Source organism: Mytilus trossulus, chromosome 9 (assembly GCF_036588685.1).
Source record: "Mytilus trossulus isolate FHL-02 chromosome 9, PNRI_Mtr1.1.1.hap1, whole genome shotgun sequence".
Classification (NCBI taxonomy): Eukaryota; Metazoa; Mollusca; class Bivalvia; order Mytilida; family Mytilidae; genus Mytilus; species Mytilus trossulus.
This window is the reverse complement of record NC_086381.1, coordinates 10,078,568-10,104,465: the sequence shown is the minus strand read 5'-3', so window position 1 is coordinate 10,104,465 and position 25,898 is coordinate 10,078,568. Positions and strand designations below refer to the sequence as shown.

At 31.3% G+C, this 25,898-nt stretch overlaps 2 protein-coding genes across 4 annotated transcripts; one reads left to right on the top strand and one right to left on the bottom strand.

Annotated features, from left to right (window-relative positions):
* Nucleotides 1–200: 200 nt before the first annotated feature.
* On the bottom strand, nucleotides 201–8,728 carry LOC134685091 (zinc finger protein 260-like). Of its 2 annotated transcripts, none has more exons than XM_063544510.1 (3): nucleotides 8,609–8,728; nucleotides 6,175–6,329; nucleotides 201–4,644 (listed from the first exon to the last, which is right to left on the bottom strand). In XM_063544510.1, exons 2-3 carry the CDS (start codon nucleotides 6,302–6,304, stop codon nucleotides 2,957–2,959), a joined length of 1,818 nt encoding a protein of 605 aa, XP_063400580.1. In that variant the 5' UTR covers nucleotides 6,305–6,329; nucleotides 8,609–8,728; the 3' UTR covers nucleotides 201–2,956. The 2 variants fall into 2 exon arrangements, with proteins under 2 accessions (XP_063400580.1, XP_063400581.1); XM_063544511.1 differs by lacking the exon at nucleotides 8,609–8,728 and adding an exon at nucleotides 8,475–8,599.
* A 513-nt stretch (nucleotides 8,729–9,241) lies between these two features.
* Nucleotides 9,242–25,768, top strand: LOC134685090 (GTPase HRas). 2 transcript variants are annotated; one of them, XM_063544509.1, is made up of 8 exons: nucleotides 9,242–9,413; nucleotides 11,592–11,640; nucleotides 17,079–17,107; nucleotides 17,554–17,638; nucleotides 18,698–18,800; nucleotides 19,994–20,033; nucleotides 21,008–21,168; nucleotides 21,908–25,768. In XM_063544509.1, exons 1-8 carry the CDS (start codon nucleotides 9,383–9,385, stop codon nucleotides 21,962–21,964), a joined length of 555 nt encoding a protein of 184 aa, XP_063400579.1. In that variant the 5' UTR covers nucleotides 9,242–9,382; the 3' UTR covers nucleotides 21,965–25,768. The 2 variants fall into 2 exon arrangements, with proteins under 2 accessions (XP_063400579.1, XP_063400578.1); XM_063544508.1 differs by lacking the exon at nucleotides 11,592–11,640 and adding an exon at nucleotides 11,520–11,568.
* The last annotated feature ends 130 nt before the right edge of the window (nucleotides 25,769–25,898 follow it).

Genomic DNA, 25,898 nt, shown 5'->3' with positions numbered 1-25,898 from the left:
GATTCAAATTTCTGACCAGTTGAACAATTTGGTTTAATAAAACAAGTTGCAATTTTGTCAAAATTTTTAATGAGTTGCAATTGGTGGAGAGCAACACTAACAGTCAAGTCACTGTAACAAAAAAATAAAAAGTGTTTTTTTAATTTGAATTTCAATTTGGTGTTGAAATACTTTTTTCCATACTAGTTGAAATGATACAATTAAAAGTAAACATTTTTATTAATTGGTAAATGTTTAATTAACACAATAAAATTTTGCATTACAATATGTACACTCATAATTAACATTACCAAAGCTGTGGATTTCAGAAAATATTAACTCCACTAAAATTCTAACAATATTTGTTGAAAAAAGTTTTGACAGACGAGGCATAGCAATGTTTCCAGATTTAACAATATCATAAAACTTGAGATCCTGTTTCCAAAAACTGTTTACAAGATCTGACAAAACTCCCTTGGTACTTACTGTCATTTTAATATGAAATTTCAGTCTTCAAAATTTATAAATGTTTCTATTAATCCAACAAGTCTAGAGGATCTGGAAAGGTCTTTAAAACAGAAAATAGAAGTTAGAACCACATTTTTTGGAAGCTTGGACACAGGAACTACATTTTAATCTGATTGAAAATAAGACATTATCATTTTTAACATGTGGTCACTAATTAAAATACTTTCATATACCCTTATTTCGAGGTAATTTATATTCAGTAAATTAATTAAATTTCAATATATATTTTACATATTATATATTATCAATATTTTGATAAACTAAGGTTTTATCTCATGATTAGACAAGTATTTTTACCTCGTTTGTTAATCTTGTTAAGATTTAGTCAGGCCATACATGTACACTAAGCATGTTTAATTCTTTTACCTTTTTTTGAAAAAAAAAAAATCAGGTGGATTTAGGAATGTTAGGGGGGGGGCAAGGGCCATAATTTTTGTGGATTATAAAGGGAATCACACCCCCCCCCCCTTTCTGGGATAATTTTTGTTGATTATATAGGGAATCACTGAAGCACGATGGGAGCAGGCCTCCTCTTACACAGTCAGTGGGCTCCCACTTATGAAAATTTCTGGATCCACCAAGGCAATTCATATAACATGTATAAATCAATTAATTAAAAGCATCAGCAAAAGCTGAGAATTTCTATGTTCAACGCTTATATTTTTAATGCAACATAATGGATCCCATCCCAGTATAAAGAGTCATATTGAAAAAGTTTTACAGATACATGAATATGGAACATTTAACTGGCCAAATTTAGTCAAATTGCATGTAAAAATGTACATCTATTTACTGTTACCTTTACTCATGATAAAGATAAAATATTTGTTATGAGCTATGCATAACTATATGTTCCCATGATAACCAATTCAGAGAAAAAAGTAGATATACAGGACGTGGTCAATGAATGAAAAAACAGATTCAAAACATGCTTGGCACTGTAGTCAAATTATGTACACTTATCTCTTTACAATAAATAAATACTATATATATATGATTAATCATGGACAGAATGATATTCTGTTAGTTTATTTGCAATTGTTCAATAGTAACAGGTACATGCATGTACACATAAACAGTCATCAGTATCAATTTCTAAAGGATTAGATAGAGTTAAAATTCTTCAATAAAAAAAATGACAGAGCAACTGTTACATGTTAAGACTGTATTTAAATTATTAAGGAGAAAAGATTTTAACATTCTTAAATTTTGAAGCTAAAAGAACACACACATTGCAAACTTTAATTTGGTCTCTATATTTATAATTAACATTCATTTAACAAAAAACATATGTACATGTTAATTCATTAATAATACAAACACAGAACTTTCTAAATATGTTTAATATATTGATGTCTTATTAATAGAAATAAACATTAAAAGACGGGGGGGTACACAAGTCGATGAGCCAGCAACCCAATTACACAAAAAACTCAAGTCATTTAAAGGTCAATTCTTGGTCTTCAACAATATACAAGTGTTGTAAATGGCAGACAGAAGGAGAAGTCTATCAATGCTACGTCAAATTTTAAATAAATTTTGAAGATCCCCCCTTTTTCTTCTCACTAAAGATTAATTCATGCATGTCTACAAGTTAAATTTTAAGGTTTTTCCATTTTGACAGTTGGAACTTTTCATGCTTCTGATGCATTACATCAAATAATAATGTCTCCATTTATTTATTTTATTAAATGGTGAAAATTTGCATACATGTTTTCTCCCCTGTTTTTACTCAGTCCAGTATTTCATAAGAGGAGCAGATGAAAAGCCTTAAGGAGGCTTCAATATAATGAGGATTTTAAATAAAATGTTTCTATGACATATAAAAATGTATGTCATTTAATTCTGTGGTTTAACATTCTAGTTTAAATAACTTTAAATTCAGTTTACTGATCATGCTGTCAGATTTGCATTAAAAAAAACTGATCTATGAGAATTTTCAATCAGGAAGAGAAAGGAAATTGTGTAATAAAATCATAATTTGGGCTTCTGTTGTACCAATATGGTATAGCATAATACATGAAAAGCATATTTATTTATGATGACAAAAATATCATTATCTGAGATGATGTAATTTAAATGGCTTTGGACAACTCATTAACCCTTTTTCAAAACAGAAATTGACTATATAATATGTAATTTTATCAAGAAATTAATTGTTGATTCACTTAAGAGCAGTTGGCAGAATGTTTTTGAAATATAATTTTGCCTTATTTTTATTCTAAATATACACAATGATTCTGCACATATTTTTTTCCTTTTGCAGTTAATTACCATAATTTAAAAAATTCTTAAAATATATATTGATAAACTTTTGACATTTAACAACTTGATCGCTAATTGTTTCTCTACTAATTCTACTTCCTTCCAATATGGATTCCCTTTTGCCTTACTGTTCCTCTACTTATTCTACAAGTCAACCATGCCTTATGTATTCCCTTTCGTGGCTTTACTGTTGCTCTACATATTCTACTTCCATGACATATGTATTGCCATCCACATACTGTCCAGTAACACTGTCAATGACTTGTTCTGTGGTTACTTGAGTATCTCCCATAGATGTGATGACTACATTCTCGTTACTAGTCCCAATTTCTCTGCCATGTTCATCAACAAAGATGGTTTTAACTTCTTGCATACTTCCATCCTCCATGACAGTATCTTGCTGCTGTATTTGTGTTCCGTCTGAAGTAGTTATGATGATGTTTTGTCTCTGTGACGAATCATCAATCTGTACGTTAGAAAGATCGACATGAGAATTGCCATTGGCAGATGTAGTTGTGTGAGCATCTTGATTAGAACTAGTGATCATTTCTACGAGAGTCAAGAGACTATTTGCGATGGAATTTTCATCTTGTCCGTCAGTTACGACTTCAGCAACTTGTTCTTCTTTGATGTGATGATCTTCAACATTCTGAACTTGTATAATTTGTCCTGCTTGTTCAGCTTCGTGGATGTGCGTTTCCACCTCAGCAATGGTTTCTTCTGTGATTATGTCAGTTTCTATATTGGAATTCTCATATGACTGATTAGATTCTGCTTCAATTTCTTCCATTAATTTCTTCTTCATCAGCAACTTACGTTTATACTTAGGAAGATCATCAGAGTGTACACACATGTGGACATCTAAATTCTGGGATCGAAGAAAACCTTTGCCACAGATGGTACAAATATATGGCATGCCATTCTCATGGATAAGTTTATGTTTCTTTAATGTCTTACTCTCTTTGAATGCTTTCTCACACAAGTCACATTTATAGGGTTTCTCACCAGTATGTATTCTCATGTGAGCCATCAAGTGAGCATTCTGGGAGAAAGCTCTACCACACTCCTCACAAGGATAAGGACGTTCCCCACTGTGTGTCCTATAATGCTTCTCCAGATGAGGTTTAGTACGGAAACATTTGTGACAGATTTCACATTCATAAGGCTTTTCCCCAGTATGTGTTCTACGATGTTTAGGAAGCTGGTTCTGTGTTGTGAAGGCTTTTCCACAAATGTCACAAACATAGGGACGTTCACCTGTGTGTGTTCTCATGTGGACCTGTAAGTCATCTTTTCTACGGAATGTCTTCTGGCACTCGGTACAGTGGAATGGTCTTTCTCCAGAGTGGATTGTCATGTGAGAGATCAGATTGTGCTTGTAAAGGAACTCTTTCCCACATACATTACATTTAGGTAATGTTTCCCCATTGTGATATCTTACATGAGCAACCACATGTGATTTTTTACGAAAGTGTTTACCACAATGTTCACATTTGTATGGACGATTTTCAGCACTGTTATTGACATTGTATATTTTTGGTGCTACAGATTGAGGTACTCTAGTTTCTGTACCAACACTGTTTGTGGTGACAATCTCCGTCTTTACTGGTGGAGGTGGCGCAGCCTGTTTTGCCACTGTCATTGCATTACCTACGTATACAATTTTCTTTCCATGAGCGTCTTGTACCTGTATTATAGTTGGCTGATTCTGCTGTAGGTCACCTGTATCACTCATCTCGCCATTTTCTTCCTCGTTAGTTTCATCAAGTAAAGCCTCAGCATTTTCAATGGCTTTTTGGCAGATGTGGCATGTTGGAGGATCATCTCCACCATTTATACCTATCCCACAATTCTCACACTTTTTGGCAATTTCTGAAAGCAAAGCAAATCAACATCAGTCAGAAAATACTGTGCTACAAATCATTGAATTATTGAAATCAAAATATATTTAAAATACAATTTTAGGTTTCAAAATATTAATTCCTCCTATATCGTGGATATGTATAAGTACTACCAAGTACAAGATTGATTGATTGTTGGTTGCTTTACGCCGCATTAGCACAAAAAGGCTATATCGCAGCGAACCAAGTACAAGACATACCATGTATTTTTAATAGACATGATAGAGAGTCAGTGAATTGTTTCTGTGATTTTTACTATTAGTAGATTTTTTATTGATGATCATATTTACTGTTTGCTGGTTCTGTCTATCTACAATAGTTTTTAAGATCCAACACAGAAATTGTCATATCAGGACAATAACTCCTCCAATGGATCAATTAATGTTTTTAGTCATATAAGCATTTTTGAAGGGTTGTATTGATACATATTTATATATTTTTGCTGTTTACAGTTCTGTCCATTAATAACAATTTTTATGTTAAAATATGAAATTGGCTTAAAATTCTTATTCAACGAAAAAGAACTCTTATGAGGTGTCATCAAATATAACTTTGGAACAAATAAAAAGAAGGTAGATTATTTTCCTACTAAATGTTGTTTCTAATCAGAAGAACTTCATCTGTTACAATATAAGAATAAGAAGATGTACATGTATAGGTACCAGCCTTGTATTACAACTCCAGTTTCCGGTGCATGTCAAAACATGGAGGGAAACAAACTAGTGCATTTTTTTCTGAACTTAATTTTTTCTGTTTGATTATAGGTTTATGCTGAATTGAAACATATATTAAGACTTTAAAAAAAATCTTGCATCTTTTGGGGATATCAATCTAGGAAAGTGGAAGGATATCATGTTTACTGGAAGTGGTGCGGCCTAGTAAAATTAGCAAACAGAAAGTAGAAAAAAATGTTTTGACTTCAGGATTGCGTAACTTTTTATTCATCGTGGCAAGACCCCTCTTTTTTTCCGATTAAATCACAATTTCACATTAGTACATACATGATATGAACATGATTTTTTTTTTCTATGTAGCATTTTTAATTTTTTAATTTTCAAAGATCAGCTGTTTTGCATGTAAGCCTATGGAGCAGTCAATTACAAGACTGCAACCTATAGTATGATTCCCAATGAGACAATACTCCACCAGAGACCAAATGACATAGATAACAGTAAATGTATGGTTTTCAAGATCTAAGACAATTTCTTGTACGTTACCCTCTATGTTCTTTTTAAGCTATGATAGTCATGTCGGTTGATGGACCACAATATAAAATCTAATGCAGAAGCTAGAATCTATAGTCACCTTAAAATTTAGGATCAATATTTGGTTTAGTACTTCTGAGAAAAATATATTCTATGATATTTTTTTATAACAGATCATGTCACAGATACATGTACGGTACCAAACCATGCCGATGGCAAAGCCTTTTGTCAAGCCGAAGTAATAATGTAATTGAATAACTCTTAAATTCTGTTGAGGAAATACATGTCATGTGTACCTTCTGTAACTATTGTCCAACCATTTATCTGGAAAAAGGCATAAATGGCAATCTCTTGCTCTGGGGTCACTCTAAGTGCAAGTAATCTGGTGTCGCCACCTACTGGAGCAGTAATCTCTACAGTTGTCATTATTATCCAGGGTTAAAGTTCAATTCTGAAAGATATATAAGATAAATAATACTTATAATATAAATATATCAGATAAATAATCTGTACACAACTTATAACTTGCATTTCTAAAATTTCTTTAAAATTCAATGAAACATGATATAAAAAAAGAAAATGTGGTATGATTGCCAATGATGCATGTTTCATTAAATTTTAATGACTAAAAATGAAATGTTTCAAGTGAAAACGGATTATACTTGTTAATTTCTGTGTCATTTGGTCTTTCGAAAAATCTGTCCCATTGGCAATCATACCACATCTTTTTTTATGTACATTGTGTATGACTACAAATGTAACTTATATTACATTTTGTACAATCAACATGTTAAATGAAAAACAATTATCACAGATCAAGACAACAACCAAACACACTTGATTACAGGCTTCTGACTTAGAATAGAATTTAAGTTACTTATCATGCTTATTGCTTTTTAACCTTTTTGCTAAATAAGATGGAAGATTTAACAATCGAGGAATCTAAATATCCTAGAAAGATTTACAATGTAGCAGAGCTAGTTAAATTAAGAAAAGTAGTCTTTTAAAGTTAAATGTTTCATTATACTTTCATACATGCAAATTAACATAGAAACTGGTATAACCAATACACAATTGGAATTTAGATGTTGTGTGTTATATAAGTGATAAAAATTAAAGTTCTTAGAAAAATTTTGGTCAGGCTTGCAGATTGCATCTAGCAATTCAATATTATGAACAGATATACCGGGATATTTTTTTACTCATTATTTTAATACATATTGGTTTGTGCAAAAAAGGTCAAGGATGTTGTCTTTCTAACTACAAAAATCGTTTTAAATCAACCATATGATCAATGGCTCAGTTAACGTTAATCAACATATCTATAAATACTAAAGTTTGTACAGCTTTTAAAAAAATCTACAATCAGCCAGATATAGTTTGCATGGTCCATTTTAAACCTGGAAGTCACCACCCAACCAGAAGGTGGAATTCTTGAATTTTAAATTAAGTTCATTAATATTTTTAATGATCATTAATTTTAGATAAAAGAGTCAGTATCAGTTTTATTTGGTGGTCTTTATGCCATGTATGCAGAAATAATAATTTAGAATGTAGCATCAGTTATATAAATTTGGGCAGCAATAAGTTTTACATCTTTTCTTTCTTACACTTCTTGGCAAACAATATTAATGCCCTTTTGATGGCAATTACTGTGAAAGTACTTTTATTTTTGGGGAACCAATTTTCGTGGATGACTTTATACACAAATTTAAGTGTCCAACCAATTTAAAACAACCATTGTCCAAATCAAGACATGGAAAGATCCCCATGTAGGTGTGACTACTTACATGTATATAATCTAGAGAATAACGCACTATGGACTACAACTGTGGGCAGGATTCCCCCAACGTCGGGATATTATCTTTTTAAAACCCCAGGATTTGGGATCAGGACCCCTCCTCTTTTATTTCAAAACAATAAAAAAAAAATATATCATAGCTTACTATACGAACTAAACCACTATTTAAAAACTTATTCAACACAAAACCTTTAATCTGTTAAAAACGAACATGTGGAGTGAAAATTGTGATTTCGGGTCAACAGGCCTGTATTCTTACATGTAATTTAGTAATTATGTTGGCTGTCATCTGGAACTCTTCATTAAACTTAACTTAAGTTGCTGCAAATGAATTTCTCATTTTTATCCTTTTTGTTATTTTTGAAAAACAATTATGTAGAACATTTATGTGAGGGGAATAGGACCTTTGTCGGGACTCCGATGTTTTTAAGCTCGGGATTTTGGGATTGACACTTTTGGGATCCAGGAATCCTTTTTTTCAGATTTCGGGACGTGGGGATTTACTTTATTTAAATTCCAGACCTCGGGATTTCAGAATCAGGACCCCTCCTATCCCCCCTCTTTATATTAGTTCTACATAAAAAAAAAAAAACAAAAATAGTAAAAACAAACCGACACATTTTCTCATTTCTCAATTTGTGAATCATAGAGAAATTTTTGTTTCGACCCTTGTAGATTTATTTTAATAAATATCAAAGTCAAAGTCTTAAAACATAAAAGTTGAGAATTCCCGCTTTAAGAGGACACTAATTGTACTCTGGACATTATGGACGCGGGAAGAAATGTGACGCCCACCATTTTGATTTCCTTCTTTCAAGGACATGATGTTGCCGTGTTTAGATGTCATTTTTTCAGTTGTTTTTAGAAAAATTTACAGGATCACAACGTGAAAAGTGAAACAGCTAATCGGCATCACTCGGAATACCTACATAAAGTGGAGTCCGAAAGCCACGCACTTTGAAATTTTGAGTTATCTTCTTTCTGGGGTCTTCAGTCACGGAAAGCACCGAGGCAGCCCGGCCAACAGAAATCTTTGTTGGAAAGATGCTTGTATTGCATGTAAACCACATAAAGACCAAGCGCAAAAATGATAAAGACCTCACAATTGGGGCACCTTGCAGGGATCACAGTTTTAAAATTTATTAATAATTCTTTGTCAGAGTCCTCTCCATAAATTTTTATGCAATAGTTATGAGAAAAAAACAGCAGGAAACTCATGTATTTTTTTCTTTAGTTTTAATAGTGATTCAAAGTTTTAAGAATAACAACGAATCAACAAGTGAGACTACCTGTTACTATTTTTAGTTAAAATAATTTCTATTTATAGAAAGGTAACCCCTTGAAACCCGTTGAACAGAATGCTGTTGAATTCCGTTTTTGATTAATTGAATAAACTTGATTTTCCCAAGTGTTATTGTATATTTATAATAAATATAACCATTATGAAAAAACAAAATAATGAATATCCTTGCATTTTAAGAAAGACGACCAGGTTTAATTTCGGAAATGAGAAATCATCCCTTACGTTTCCAAATAATTTTGGGGTATATATAATGCGACTGAGAAAAAATGGGTCATCAATGCCTGCTCAGTGCCTCGCTACAAAGAACGGAGGGTCACTGGGTTAAAAATCTTTGTGTGTGGTGAACATTTGTAATATTTGTGCATCTTATTTTGAGTGGATTTATGAACTGGTCTTTCAAATGACAGAATACAAGCTTGTGGTTGTTGGAGGTTTGTATTTTTTGATAAAATGTAGGGACGAAATGGATGACAAACTGATACTTGATGTGTGTCAGCTGTTAAAATTTTTGTTGTATCTTAGAAGACACCAAAACAGACATCGCCCATGAGAGCATTGTTTACTTCGCATTGAAATTCATGACTAATTTTCCTCACATTATCAGTATAGGAACTTAATTATTTCTAGCATTTACGGAAATTAAAATATCTGTATAAAAAGTGATAGCAGCTACACATATTATCCATTGTCATGATGACAAAACATTTACGCTGAGTTTTATAAGAGTGCAACCTGTTGAATATTATACATATATTTACATACAATACATTGTACTACCAGAAGATGTATATATACAAAAAAAATACATTCTATTTAATAAATGGACCAGCTGTTATGGGGTATAATTAACATAATCATAAAGTAAAATCCCCTGTGTCCATTTTTGTTCCTATGGCTAGTAATATATTATTATTGCTCATAAAAACTGATTATTTCATTTCCACAATGTAGCTTAATAGGAATTAGTTTTATACTAGTTTTAGTCTTTTAATTTGCATGCTCAAAATTATAAGACATTGGAAAAGCTATCAAACCAGGGGTATCGGTTAATTTGAACACATTATACAAATCGTACCTATAGAAAATGTCATGATACTGAAGTACATGTATATGCATTCGTCTCAAAACAAAATCAAATTAATGGAAGACATTATGACCAAATAATCCAATATAAGTACATGCATTGGCGATATACATGTAACTATGACCCTAAGGACTTCATGTTTCAATCAAATCAATAGAATAGCTCTGAGATACATATTTTAATTGTTGTTTCTATTTCTAGATAGGAAAAAATCCCATACATTTGTCTATGCATCTACTTAGTGTTCAAACAGTCAAATTAAGCACATTTAATTATAAGTATTCTATCACTTCAAATGTTATAACCCTCACTCTTGATAAACCTATAGTAAGCTGCAGGGTTGTCTCATTGAGGATTTTTTAAGGCTAGTCCAGGGACTCGTCATTTTTGGCCACAGTAGGACAAACCATTAGAAGAAGATATTTTATTACAATATGATTTATTATTTTAGTCTCCCTGACATATTAATTAAATGAGCAATGAAATGATAGTAAATCCTGATTACTTTTAAACTTTTGATATAAAATAATGTGTACATGTGTTCAGTTACATGTACATGTAAATCAAAATTTTACATTTGTGATGCTTCTTTGAACTGAGTCCAGGACTCATAGACTGGCCTCAGACTAAGTGAGAACCCTAGTAAGGTGACATTACACAAATCCTTACACTCATCTGCCATTATGTGGATAGATACGTACAATGTATGTTGAACACATCTGAAGTTAACATATATTTGTTTTTCGTTCATTTTTTTCATAAATAAGGCTGTTAGTTTTCTTGTTTGAATTGTTTTACATTGTCTTATAGGGGCCTTTTATAGCTGACTGTGCTGTATGGGCTAGGCTCATTGTTGAAGGCCGTATGGTTACCTATAGTTGTTAATGTTTGTGTCATTTTGGTCTTTTGTGGATAGTTGTCTCATTGGCAATAAAACCACATCTTCTTTTTTATATTGTATACTGTCTTGTGGTCCTTTTTTCAAATTTTGGCATGAAGTTGTGACAGTTCTTTTTACTTCTTTGGTATCTTTTGCCTGATGAGCTCCTCATTAAAGTTCAATTGCAACTTGTAAAAATTAAAATTTAAACTAAAAAAAGCTTGTTCTTTATACATGTTATACATGCACAACATTAAGTTAAAGTTACATGTAATTTATCGTTGCATTTCATTGGTCAACATTCATCAGTGGTTGGTTACTTTTACCACATCATATTACATATTTGTGTACATGTTTAGAATGTACTATTTATACATGTACACTCAAAGTGTAGATATCTTTTTTTGAACATATACAGAATGTATAACCAATGTTTATTAAGTCCTTGTTCCATTGTAAGCAAATTCACACTTCATTATGAACATGTGGGTTTGACGCTTATTTTATTAATATAGTTTATGACGTGTTGCTTAAACTGTTCTCAATATCAGGGAATTTCTATTTTTCTTTTAGCTGGTGGTGTTGGTAAAAGTGCCCTGACCATACAACTTATTCAAAATCAGTAAGTCTATTTCTCTCTTTCAGCTGGTGGCGTAGGCAAAAGTGCATTAACCATCCAACTTATACAGAATCAGTGAGTTTATAAAAATAGAAATGTGGTATGATCACCAATGAGAGAACTGTCCAACAGAGTCAAAATATCATAAATTTAAGCAACTACAGGTTACTGTATATCCTTTAACAATGATCAAAATGATATATCCATACACTATTCATGTTATTATTGTGATGTAGCTATATGTATATAGTCAGCTATTAAAACCTAGACAAGATGAAATGTAAATAAGAAAAATCCAATGACCTGATTTATTCAAAACAAAAAATGAAAAACAAATATATAGACAGAAACCAACAACAACTACTGATCATGAATGGACACTCTTGGGTTGACTTGGCACAGCCACATACAAAATGTGTAAGTATTAATCATGCCCATGAGCACTGATCCCTCACCTAATCTGGGACAGTGGTACCAGTGTAATAGTTTTACATACATAAATATCTGTATGAAGAAAAAAATAACTAACTTAAAGTACTCACTGTATGACTGTTACTGAAAGCTAACTCAAAGCTGAAAACAGCAAAAAGGAAAAATCATGTTTATCCAGACTAATTTCTAGTCTTATTTAGTCTAGGTTCAATTGTTAATCTCAATACTGTAATCAACACTGGTGTTGTTGTTTCTTTTTAAAATTTAATGTCAAAAAAATGTTTCCGTATAGTACAGTGCTGTGACTGCTGTCTTAAACACCCAATGTGGCACATCAACATGTACAGTAATACTGTGTCAATTTGAGTATACAATGTGTGTTCTTTTATATTTTGGTGACAATGCATTTAAATTTTACACTAACATGCATCTTTGGGCCTAAATAAACCAAAATAAGTTGTCATAAAATCATAATACATTTGTGTACTCACACATTTAAGAATCTCACAAAAAGTATTAATACTATAAATCTTCAACAGTTAAAACTGATACTTTATATACAAGCTTAATGTTAACCCTTGAATATTTTTTTCTGGTGATCCCTGTCATGCCTGTAAGATACATGAACATGATAAATGAAATCAAAGTAAAATTTTTCCTATATATATGTAAATGGAAATAAGACATAAATGATGAAAACTAACAAATAGGGTTCCATGTACTATAGGGTTCAATCTACAAATGATGTAGACAATGGTAGAAAATGTCCATAATTTGATTAAATATGCATGTACTTTTATTTCTACCCAGACTTTTATACCTACAGTCTTATACTTTTATACCCAGACTAAACATATAGATCAGATTAAGATACTAGATCAACATATAGATCAGATTAAGATACTAGATCAATATTACGTTCACCAAGTTGACATTCAATTTTGTTTGCTCAAATGATAACTGAAATGGTCTGTTAAAAAAAGTTGGAGTGTATCAATGTTGTTAGGTAGATGACCTTTCTATAGTATGAGCTATCATACATTGAAAACAATTACCATGATTAACAACAGCCCATGGAATGCTCAACTTATAGATATAGTTTATATTAACACATATTTTCTGACAGCTATTATATAAACATACAATATTAGGTCAATGTTGGAAAAATATTAAAAAAAAATTAATGGGTGAGGCTGAGAAACTAAGGAAGGTCAAGGTTTTAACCGATCCCTTCCTCAGTTTTGTGCGGAATCCAAAAAAAGATTGTTAAAGAAGTACATGTATTCAATCTGTTTTAAAGTCTTGAAAGAGAGGAATCTAATGTATAAACTGACAAAGGAAGACCTTTTATAAATTATAAGAATAAATGCATCCATTTTGAAAGATGATGGTTTATTTATTAAATGAAATAGAAAATTTTTAAAATACCATTGGTGTGGAGTTACCAAAAATTTACATGTAAATTAATGATGTAATCAGGAGCCCTGAAGAAATTCCTATTCCGCCTGACATTTATTCTTTTATTTATGATAAAATCCTGTTTATTATTGTAAAATTAATTTCAACCTGAGAGTGTCTGGTGTTATCTATAGAAAGCCTTAAGTCTTGATTTGATGGATTTGAATTTGTATCCTTTAGAAAAGCAGTATAGGAACAAGTAGATATAACCTCCTAGATTGGACCTTTACAATGCAAAATGTTTTGCACAATGCAAAAACAGTCAAAATGTTCTTTAATGGAATTTGTCACAGAATTAGGTTTGATTTTGCATACACCATTGGCTTGATGAACTCAGTAGCGGATCCAGTAATTTTTATAAGTGGGGGCCCACTGATTGTCTAAGAGGGGTCCGCTCCCGCCAGGCTTCAGTGATTCCCTATATAACCAATTCAAATTTTCCAGGGGGAATAGAGAGTTCATCGAATCTACAAAAAACATTCTTAAAATAATCGAATCTCTGATAATCAATGCATAGATTTTTCTTAAACATTCATATTCTGCTTGAATGAAGATCTACGAAATAATCACAGGGTCAAGGACTTGTTTGTAAGTGTATAGCCAGTCAAGGTCGTTAAAAACTTCCATTTGTTGTTTGTTAGTGTATTAAACAGTCTAGTTGTTTGACATCAGATTGTAAAAAATGTCAAACTTCTCTTCCTTGTCAACATCATTCTTACAAACCTAAGGGGAAAACAAATTACATGATAACCGGTGTGTCTGCAATATATAAACAAATACATGTACATACACTATTGATGCTTAAATGTTTTAATTGGTACATGTACGACAAACATTATTGTGTATTTTTATTTGTCCTTTTGAACAAAATTGAGAAAGGAAATGGGGAATATATGTCAAAGCGACAACAACCCGACCATAGAGCAGACATAGAGTAAGACTGTTGCCTATCTGTTTTCTGAATATGCCCGTACCAAGTCCTGAACCTATTTATCAGTCTTACACTAACCACAGTAGAAGATCCAGAGGGGGTGTTATGGGGTTGGAAAAAATTTGAATGGGGACATATAGTTGAACCCCCCCTCCATTTTTTATCATGGGTTGGGCACACCCTTTTAAAATTGACTGGATCTGCTCATGAACTACTAATGGTGAATCAATGGTATTTTGTTAGTAGTTGCATTATTATATATTTATATATTGGCACATCTCATTTCCATTTTAATAATTCAAGTGTTGCACTTTGAACCTGGAAGTAAACAACTTTTAAATAATTGCTTGCAAATGGGGATGACATGCACTCATTGTATAGTTGTTTGTTTAAAGATCCTATGATATAACACTTGTTTTGTCCTTGTTAGTAGTAGTCAAGTCCTTAGATCATTTAAAAAATTATGAAGAATTGAAAAATTGCATTAATTTCATGGCAACTAGCCACATGCAACGCATAGCATTATTAAATCATGATTGAAAGGAGTAAAAATAAGCATAGGGTTAATAATGTATTCCCCATTTCCACTCTCAATTGTATGTCAATAAGGGTCTGGATGAGGTTGACTCAATTGTATGTCAATAAGGGTCTGGATGAGGTTGACTCAATTGTATGTCAATAAGGGTCTGGATGAGGTTGACTCAATTGTATGTCAATAAGGGTCTGGATGAGGTTGACTCAATTGTATGTCAATAAGGGTCTGGATGAGGTTGACTCAATTGTATGTCAATAAGGGTCTGGATGAGGTTGACTCAATTGTATGTCAATAAGGGTCTGGATGAGGTTGACTCAATTGTATGTCAATAAGGGTCTGGATGAGGTTGACTCAATTGTATGTCAATAAGGGTCTGGATGAGGTTGACTCAATTGTATGTCAATAAGGGTCTGGATGAGGTTGACTCAATTGTATGTCAATAAGGGTCTGGATGAGGTTGACAGATAAGTCAATAAGGGTCTGGATGAGGTTGACAGATAAGTCAATAAGGGTCTGGATGAGGTTGACAGATAAGAGAATAATGAGCAAATGGTTCAGAATAAAGAATAGACCCCCACCCAACAAAAAAAATGATAGAGAATAATGGGATGTTTAAAAAAAAGAAAGAATAAGGTATAATAGGCAAAAAAGATTAAAATTAGAGAAAAATGGAGGAATACCCCCTTGAGAATACCCCCTACCACTCAAACCATCAATAAGATACTAGCAAAAAAAAATTAAAAAACAACAAAAATAAAACTAGTGGACAAGGTAAGGTCATAAAACAAAAGACATGTCTCTACGTACAACTTTTAATGCAATGTAACCATGGAATCAGAGATTAGTTATAGTCTGTCATTAACCTCAAATTCCATGTACGGTACAAAAAAAACTAATATATATTAACTAGAAACAACTAGCATGACTAGTGACAAAGTCAGCAGGACGATGAGCAGGTTAACATGTGGTTGGGGTCAATTTTTTCTATTAGACCATGTACATCATAATCTGTTAAGCAGATGTATCTGACAAAGAGGTGGATATTATAAACATTTCCACAGGGTAGATTATATAATAAATGTTTGGTAACAAAATAAGACAAAACGTGATAAAGCTAACAAATTATGATACCATTCTTGATTTAATATTGAAATTCAATAAGTTGCCCACTCTTATATCAATATTTATAAAAATAAGAATCTTAGTTGTGAAAACATGACGAGTCAATCCCAATGAAATTGGATAAAAAACAGAAAAAATCTCCCACTGTTTTTCAGTGATTTATTTTCTGTGTAATGAGGGTATTTGATAACAGATTTATAAGCTTCCAGTTTTAATGAACTGAAATTACTGATGTGTCAAATATGTTTACACTCGAGTTTAAATAGAGGAAAACATGCTTTGCAGGAGACACTTTTATACTAAAAAGAAATATGTGTGTTTGAAAGAGAGAAAATAATAACAGAAGCAAATATATCAAAATTGATTTATATCTAAATGAATAATAGGTGTTTGATAAGCATATACTATGAAACATCTAATTTGCAAACAAAGCTAAAAAAAAAAGGAACTTGCATGCATTTATAGAATTTGAATAACAGTGGGGTATACATTGTACACCTATGAGACAGCAAACTAGCAACAACCATAAAACATCTACAGGGCAACATACTGTCTTCAACATATATACATATATTCAGATGTGGGGTCCTATGCTTTATTTATCTTACATGTACTTTTAGATTGTAATTTGTGTTGCCCTTCATTGAAATTTAAGTTAATAAAATGGCAAAACAATCAATTGATTCAGAGAGTAAGAGTAATAAATAAAAGTAAGAAAAACTGAGATTAATTTCTTTCAAAACTAACACCTCAATGCTTAAAATTTTAATACAGACATTAGTTTGCTGATGTCTATAAACAACTGCTACTCTAGATTATATATATATATGTAATATAGGTATATCTAATACTAGGTAGGGTAGTTATTTAATAGTCTTATTTTGTTTTTATCTTTTTGCTACATATTGAATGAAGAAATTTCCATTCATCAGACACATATTGTGATTACATTTTAAAATACATGATTTATTTATTTATTTACAGTACTGTAACATGTGGTTCTTAGTCATTGATCTGGTTTATTTCTCTTTTCAGTTTTGTAGAAGAATATGATCCTACAATAGGTATGTAACAGATAGGTACCAGTCATTATTTAGTCTGCTCCATGTTATATTAGTCTGAAACTGGAACAATGAGAGATATCATCTGATTTTCAAAGTTCAAGCAGTTCTTCATTGCAAATTTGAATCTCTGTTCTCTATTCCATTCTACATGAAACTTTTAACAGTTTGTCATTCTTTAATAAACTTTTATACCCAAATCAAAAAAATGTTGCTAATTTATTCATATCCCACAATATTTAAAAAATATTTAGGTATACTTATCAACATTGAGAGAATACATGTTCGTGTTATATCTTTTATATAATAATGTTTATTGATTTTGAACGATCATATTACTGTTTACATTTGTCATGCTTATGAAGTTTAATATCAATAGAATTTGATGAATGGGTATTGCTGAACAAGATTTAACTCCCCTTACACTATAAATGTTTGTCTAATTATAGAGGATTCGTACAGAAAACAAGTGGTAATTGACGGAGAAACATGTCTGCTAGATATCCTAGATACTGCAGGTCAAGAGGAATACAGGTACAAAAAAGTATACAAAAAATAAGCCAATGTGGTTTGATTGCCATTGAGACAAATGACTTGAATAGAAGTATGACTTATAAAAAGTAAAATCACAAAAATACTGAACTCAGAGGAAAATCAATTTGGAAAGTCCATAATCACATGGCAAAATCAAAAAACAAAACGCATCAAAAACGAATGGACAAGAACTGTCATATTCCGGACTTGGTACAGGCATTTTCAAATGTAGAAAATGGTGGATTAAACCTGGTTCTATAGCGCTAACCCTCTCACTTTAATAACAGTCTCATCAAATTCCGTTACATTTACATGATGCGTTAAATAAACAGTCACAATCAATAAAATAGTCAAAATATGGGAACATCAGTCATCATCGTATAACAATTTAACAGGACACAACAACATCTACTATCTACGAACACATGGATTGATTTCTAAAGTAGTTCTAGGTTACTGTTGGGCCTTCATCAATGAATAAATCATGATTAATGATTTATTCATGCATACTTTTGTACATTTGTCCACATAATGGTTGTGACTGTCATCTACATGTAAAGCTCAGAAACGCAGGAACAATGAGGAACAAAGGCCTTTTTGGCAAGGGATTGCTGTTAGCCAAGTGAAATAACATATTATAATGAAATATACATGTAATGTAATTAATTATATGAATTTGAAGAACAAATGTGAAAGATTTGCAGTGTGAAAAATGTTGCATGATGAAAGAATTGAATATGAAAAATGTAGATTCAATAGCTTTGAGGAATAAGAATTTTATGTCTTATCTACAATATATAGTCAAAGGCATGATATTTTCAAGTCTGTGCATACAGCCATTTGTTTTTTTCATATTTGGTTAAACTTTTTGTTCAAGTTACTATGAAGATTTATCATTTGAAACTTAGAACAACTAAAACCCATGTTCATCTGACATGGTGTAGCGAGGGTGTAGCTATTTATATCATATTTTCTGAGTTATTTTAACTTTTAACAGAAATTGGAGCAGAATTATTTCATTATTATGAAGTTTGTGTAATGATTTTCTCATTCTTTCAGTGCTATGAGGGATCAATATATGAGAACGGGAGAAGGATTTCTTTGTGTGTTTGCTGTAAATAATACAAAATCGTTTGAAGATATTAATCAGTATAGAGAACAGGTAGATTACTTTTTCATTTAGGTAGCAGAGATTTTGTCAAACTTTGATTAGAACAATGTATAAGTTTTGCATTAATTGATACGATAGATGCTAAGGTAGTTTTTTTAAAATGTGACGATTGTGTTTTCCTCAACACCTTGTCCTAACTTTCAAGATACAAACCACCAATTAAATCTTTTATTTGGTAATTATATATTGTCCTCCTAAGAATTTCATTGGGATGTGTAATTGTTATCAAAGGTACCTGGATTATAAATTAGTATACCAGACACGCGTTTTTGTCTTCATAAGACTCATCAGAGACGCTCATCAAAATATTTATAAAGCCAAACAAGTACAAAGTTGATGAATTTTTTTTAGCTGATCTTTTTAATTTTTCCATGATTTCAAATAATTGTATATATTACTGTTTTATGAGTTTTGAGCATTTGACCAACACAAAGAAAAGAAAATGCAACTTATTCATGATTTAAGGTGGTACCCAACACTTTCACTATAATTAATTTGGCTCGTTTAATTTTCGTAAAATTTTGGCAAAGTATTTACTTCAATCCTTTGACAAAAATACAAAAATCTCAAAAAATTTGAACCAACCATTTGATCAGAAATATTACACTGGTTATATAGCAGTTTGACAACCACTAATTTTGATCATTGAGAACCTTAATATTCCTTTTACAACAGAACGTAATTAAAACGTTTAGCTGATTTTACAGAGTTATCTCCCTGTAGTGTTAGGTACCACCTTAATAGAAATTTTCTGTATTATTGTAATTGAGGTAATGAGTGTTTTGATATCAGGTTGCCTGTTACTTTCCTGTCAAAACTAAGAAGTGATTGATTACAATGTGTGTTCTACCTTCTAATTAAAATTAGTGTGGTGTCTAGTGACCCAATGAAATACAAAAAGTTAGAAACTATTTAAATTTATTACATGTTGTGAGAAAATTACAAACAGTAGAATTTAGGAAATCAACTTCCCAAGAATTCAAGTCAATCGTGACATAGAAAAGTTTTATTTTGAATCATGTACTACCATCTAAACTAAATAAGTAATATTCGATTACAAAATTTTAAAAGAAAATAAACTCATGATTCATATACATGAAACAGAGATTTGAAACTTCAATTGTTAAAGTTTTAATATTTATAATAGATAGCATTGGTATTACATATTACTATTTTTTTTTCAGATCAAAAGAGTTAAAGATGCAGATGAAGTGCCAATGGTCTGTAAGTACTTGTGATAATTACTGTAATTGTGTATTTACAAAACTGGGGTCTCCAAGGCCTTGTGGTATAAGTAGCTGAACTCAAAGGCCTTGTGGTATAAGTAGCTGAACTCGAAGGCCTTGTGGTATAAGTAGCTGAACTCGAAGGCCTTGTGGTATAAGTAGCTGAACTCGAAGGCCTTGTGGTATAAGTAGCTGAGCTCAAAGGCCTTGTGGTATAAGTAGCTGAACTCTAAGGCCTTGTGGTATAAGTAGCTGAACTGCTGTATCACTAGTCTGTTAACCCTGTGGTTGTAAGTTTGAATCTGACACATGGCAGGTATGTTCAACTTCAATCTTCATTGACTAGAATTATCAGATGTCCTTCTCATTGCTTCTGAAAGGTTGTTGGTTCTGTGTGGTTACTCAGGCTTCCTCCACCAATAAAAACTTATTACTATGAAATAGAGCAATAATGTAGAAAATTGTACAAAAAAAACTCTGCCTGGTGATTAGCCATACGAGAAACCTACTACCAGTAGTATTTTGTTGTCTAGGTTTTCCTTCCCATAGACGATTGCCTGCAATGGCTGACAAGTTCCATCTTCTCAGCTTTTCTTTCTGGGTCTGCTCCCATAGCCTTTTGATTTTCCCAGATCTAACCACAAGGCAGTGGTACTATTTAACCATAGTTGGGACAAGGTTGATGAGTTCAAGGACGTGTCCATGCGCCGATGGGCCTACACACTGCATCTCTTAGTAGAGCCCTTGCTGCTCTGAGATCCTCTACAATAATGCCTAGAATACTAGATCCTAATTAACATGTGCTGTCAGAGGAGGCATTGTAGTAGTCTTGAATAGTGTAGAGGCTATGAACTGACAGACAGACTTACGCACTTGGCTGGAAAAATAGTGCCCAACAAATAAGAAAGAATTCTGTATTCATCACAGTCTGTAGAAAAAAACTATTATTTATTATTTTCATTTAATTTTCAGTGGTAGGAAATAAAGTAGATTTACCAACACGGACAGTAGATGCAAAGCAAGCAAGGCCAGTAGCCGATAGTTATAATATACCATATGTAGAGACCTCAGCCAAAACAAGACAGGGTGTCGATGATGCTTTTTATACTCTAGTGAGAGAAATTAGAAAATATGTAAGTCAAATTATTTAACCACTACTATAACTTGAAAATATTAAAGCTGACTATTAATAGAAAAACAGCTGATACAAGGTATCCATTCATGACACAAAATCAGTACACCAAAAAAATACACTAAAAGCAAAGAAACAGCGGTTATACTGCTATTATTATTTACAAGATAGTAAATGTAAAAGGCTAAAAATCATACCCTAAATTTGTTAGCAATTATTTTGTTGTATACAGTAATTTCCTGTTTGTCTGTTTGTGGAAGATTTTATAAGTTTGATCATCTTGTGTCTCATCCCCTTAGCATATTTTAGCAAGTAAAACATGTGTAAACTTTGTTGTCTTAGCTCTTTCTTACTTCTGTGAACTAACAAAACAAAGAAATGGTTTTGCTATGATATGATATACAAAGCATCTGGTGTAATTCAATCAGTAGAATGCAAAGTTTGATAAGGTGAAATACATCTTGAATAATCTTGAATAATCTATCTAAAAGGAGATATAATGTTATACATCAATTTGTATTTTCCTTGTTATTTGCATGGTAAAAAGCAATATGTTCAGAGGATTTGTATGAAGCTTCACACCTAACAAACTAAACCATGTACAGGTATGCATGACAAATTGGGACTGACCCTGAAAATAAATATGGTAATCCATTGCTTGATAGAATGTAGGCCAATTTATAAAGTTCAGAGACTTTTCATTCTATTCTAATTATAAATTTGTCCCCTTTATTTTACAGAAAGAAAGAAAAGGGCCAAAGAAAGGAAAAAAGAAGCCAAGGTGCTTATTAATATGAAGACAAGAACATTTTAAATTTTTTCTGTCATTTATGTAACATTTTTTTGTAATATTATGTTTAAACAGCTGTAATCTGTTCCTCAATGTTGATTTGAGGGATTTTGATTTCTTTAAGAAAAAAATATGTATTTCGGGGGCATTTGTAAGTAAAAAAATAAAAATTATGTCTGCAGGCACTGTGCTCGGTTTTCACTCTTACTATTATTTCATAGCATAATATCATTTGCACATACATGTATATATGTTTATACATTTGGGGTTTTTTTTGTATGGAAATATAGGTACCTCTGTGGCTGAGTGACCTTAAGATCTCTTTAGCAACCACTAGCCTTTCTACACAGAGGTTGTCAGTACGAACTCTGCATGTGGCAGGTGCTATCAACTCTAATCTTTATTGAATTGGATGATCAGATTTCATGCTAAATATTCATGGTTTTCTCTGGGCACTCCAAATCTTTCTGCCAATTATAACTAGCTGCCACAATGCAGCCAAAAGTGTTAAAAGTAGATCAGGAAACAAGGGGGAATAATGTCCTCGTATAAAAATGTTACTTTTACATGAATAGAATCAGTAAATTCTTGTAAAGCAAAGTTTTATTCCCTGAATTATAATTGTGGGTATGGTTAGTTACTAGATGTATTACTCCTTTGTGAATTTTATAACAGAGCACCTTTTTGCACTAGTCCTTACTGTGTAACTAGTCATGTGTCTGTAGTGACGTCCTGTGTCCCTTTGTAAATCGTCATTTCATCTTTTGAGTTTTAAAGAATTGTACGGAAAATCACAACATAAAAGGAAGATTTTGTAAACTTCAAAATAGGTGATTGTAGGAAAATAATTTGGTCAAAGTAAACATTTTTTTTGTTATAACTATAATGTGATAGGACCTAATCTGTAGAAGCATATGTATGGACTACATTTTAAATTTTTATTGCTATTTAGTATATGCAATAGAAAATTTAGATGCATTGCTTCTTTGATGAATGAACTACACAAGTTAAAATCATAACTTGTGTAAATAATATTTGACGTCTATGTTCATGTATATTTTGAGCTAAGGTAAACAAAATTCCAGTTATAAGTACAAATCATTATCATTGACTTTTTATAAGGCAAAAAACTAAAGTGAGCAATGGCAAATATTTTCATGCATTTTGTTTTTTGTTGGTACAATTTTGGTTTCTAATATGCAAATAATTTCAAAATGATTCAATAAAATGAAGTTTGGTATGTTAATTTTTGACTCCTGATCCTTTAAAATATCAGACAAATTAATGGCTTTTCTTAAAATTTTATATTTATAACTTATATTTACATCAGGTAGCTTTTAAATTAGAAACATATTAATCTAGACTCATTATTACACACAGATTTTTTTATCTATCTGCTTTAATAGCATTTCTTATTTAAAGTAGTATATATTTTGATATGAATTATTCTTTATGTGTTAAGTAGTTGTTTCAATATATTGTTATATAGAGTAGAATTTTGATACAGTTATTATTTTACAATAGTAAATTTGAATGAGCCTGAGGTTATAAGATGTTGGCTTGGGTTTTTTTGCACTGTAAACTTTTGCAGTTTGAAAGGTCAAGGATATTTGAAAATTTTACTGACTTATTTTGGCAATATTGAAAGTGAATGGTAAATTAATAATAATTACTTGTAAAGATTTAATTGTTTTAGTAATATTTCTCCACTTTCTCTTTCTGGTTCGGGTTCTTATATTGTATGTGAATATGAACAAGATAATGAGTTCTATAATTACTGGGAAGGTAGCCCAATTAGCACCTGTTGATTGTTAGAATATAATTTTCTTTCTAATGATAACGTAATAACAAAACGTCAACCTTTTGATTATGTGCAACCTTAAACATGTTAGCTGTTTTTTTTAGTTCAGAGTAGTTCATTGGACTCATAAATGACCAATTATCATTAAGCTTACATTACCTGCTATGCAGCTGTTGTTAGCTTATTATAATATAGAAAGAGTTTATTACAGCTCAGTGGGCCTCATGTTTTTTGTAGAATTTGGTTTATATTTATATTCAATTTGTATTTTTTTAAGACTGACCTTGACCTTCTTAATTAAATTTTCCAACCTTTTTTTTTAACATTTTTCTCATGTATTTTATATTTTGTATATATTTGATCAAAGTTCAAAATTTCTTTGAAATTTAAAAGAATAGATACAGATGGAATTATATTAATATTTAGTACATAACAAAATTCACAAGAAAAAGATTAACAAAAGAGAGGTACGCTGTAATCAAATAGCCTATGTACCAAAATTTTCATTTTTAGATTGAGAGGTTGATTTTTGATTTTTCAACTATAATACCTTGTGTTAATGAACTTTGAAATTAGATGATGGGTGAAATCTGTTAAAATACCAGTATTCTGTATATATTTGTTGAAAAAAGGTCAATTGAAAAAGAAAATCAGAGGAAATGTACATCGTGAGTTTTATGTTGATCATGAATTTTATGTTAACTTGTTGGATATGGTTTGTGGTTACATTTTAGTGTTATGTTTGCACATATTTACATTGGAATATTTGTGGATGCACTGATATTTAAATGTAAAAGTATTTGTTATTATACTTGTACTTTTTTTAATTCGTCTATTTATCAGATGAAATCATATGTATTGATTTATTTAGCTTTTGTATAGTGAAATGGTCATAGGTTTATTAATAATCTAATATCACTTTTGATAGTAACAACCCATAAATAGGGGAAGAAAAGTCTGTAGGTTAAGGTCACATCAAATTAATTTACCATCATTATGACTAACTGTATTCACTCCAATGGTCAAGTCCCAATCGGTATCAATTTTATTTTTGTTATGGTTTAAAACCATTTATATGCATCTACTTTCACATTTTGTGAATGTCTTAATGTTTATTCATTGGTTGGTTCTCTTTCATCCCTTAAATAACTATTATACTTTAATATTAAAGACTAAACAGATCTCTGTCAATTTATGTCATTTGTTTCTAAGTGATAATTATTGTGATCTGTCTTATGAAATTTGTGATTACTGGCTAAATTGTAAGTAGTTTCTGGTTACAGGCTAACTTTTATGAACTTCGTGATTACTGGCTAAATTGTAAGTAGTTTCTGTTTACAGGCTAACTTTTATGAACTTTGTGATTTCTGCCTAAATTGTAAGTAGTTTCCGGTTACAGGCAAACTTTTATGAACCTTGTGATTTCTGGCTTAATTGCAAGAGAGAAAAAAATAGCATTGTTTTATGTAGCTTCCAGTTATTTAATTGAGAATTATTCACAAGAAAACTAAAAGAAGAGGATTTCAGGTTGAATATTTTGTTCTTATTCCATTCAAAGGAAAATATTTACACTTCCCCAATTTTTCTGGTGATAGGTGACTGAAAATCTACAAATTATTTTAATATGGCCTTAATGGATTTTGCTTTTAATTAAGAATACTCGAAAGAAGTATAGATGAAAGAAAGAAAAAACTAAAATATTAAAACTGTTCATTTTATCCCGATACTGTAACAAGCATTTATTCTGACAATTTTACTTCAATTTTTTCCCATAGAATTGAAGAAAAGAAATAGAAAGATAAATTAGATCCAAACATTTATATACTTGTCTATTATCTCTATGTTGTCTTACTTATAAACTTTATTATTCATTTATATCAACTCAGAATACCTTTAAAAGATGATGACATCAGTAAAAAGAAGTGATTTGAGTGTTTTTGATATATTGTATATTTATGATCTGATTTGAGGATGTTGTATTACAGCTCAAATAAACATTCCTCATCATAACATCATTGGTTTTTATTTTTTCATAAGTTTATGTTCAGTTGCAATAGGCCACTTTCCAGTTCGATGCATTTCTGTAAAAAAAAAATCGTTTTTAGTGAACATCATTTGTGTGTTAAGGGAATACGATACA

Coding starts and splice junctions, on each gene's coding strand:
- LOC134685090 (XM_063544509.1), top strand. CDS start 9,383: ATGACAGAATACAAGCTTGTGGTTGTTGGAG. Junction 17,639..18,697: donor GCAGGTCAAGAGGAATACAG/GTACAAAAAAGT, acceptor TCATTCTTTCAG/TGCTATGAGGGATCAATATA. Junction 20,034..21,007: donor AGATGAAGTGCCAATGGTCT/GTAAGTACTTGT, acceptor TTTAATTTTCAG/TGGTAGGAAATAAAGTAGAT.
- LOC134685091 (XM_063544510.1), bottom strand. CDS start 6,304: ATGACAACTGTAGAGATTACTGCTCCAGTAGGTGGCGACACCAGATTA. Junction 4,645..6,174: donor TTGGACAATAGTTACAGAAG/GTACACATGACA, acceptor CTTTGCTTTCAG/AAATTGCCAAAAAGTGTGAG.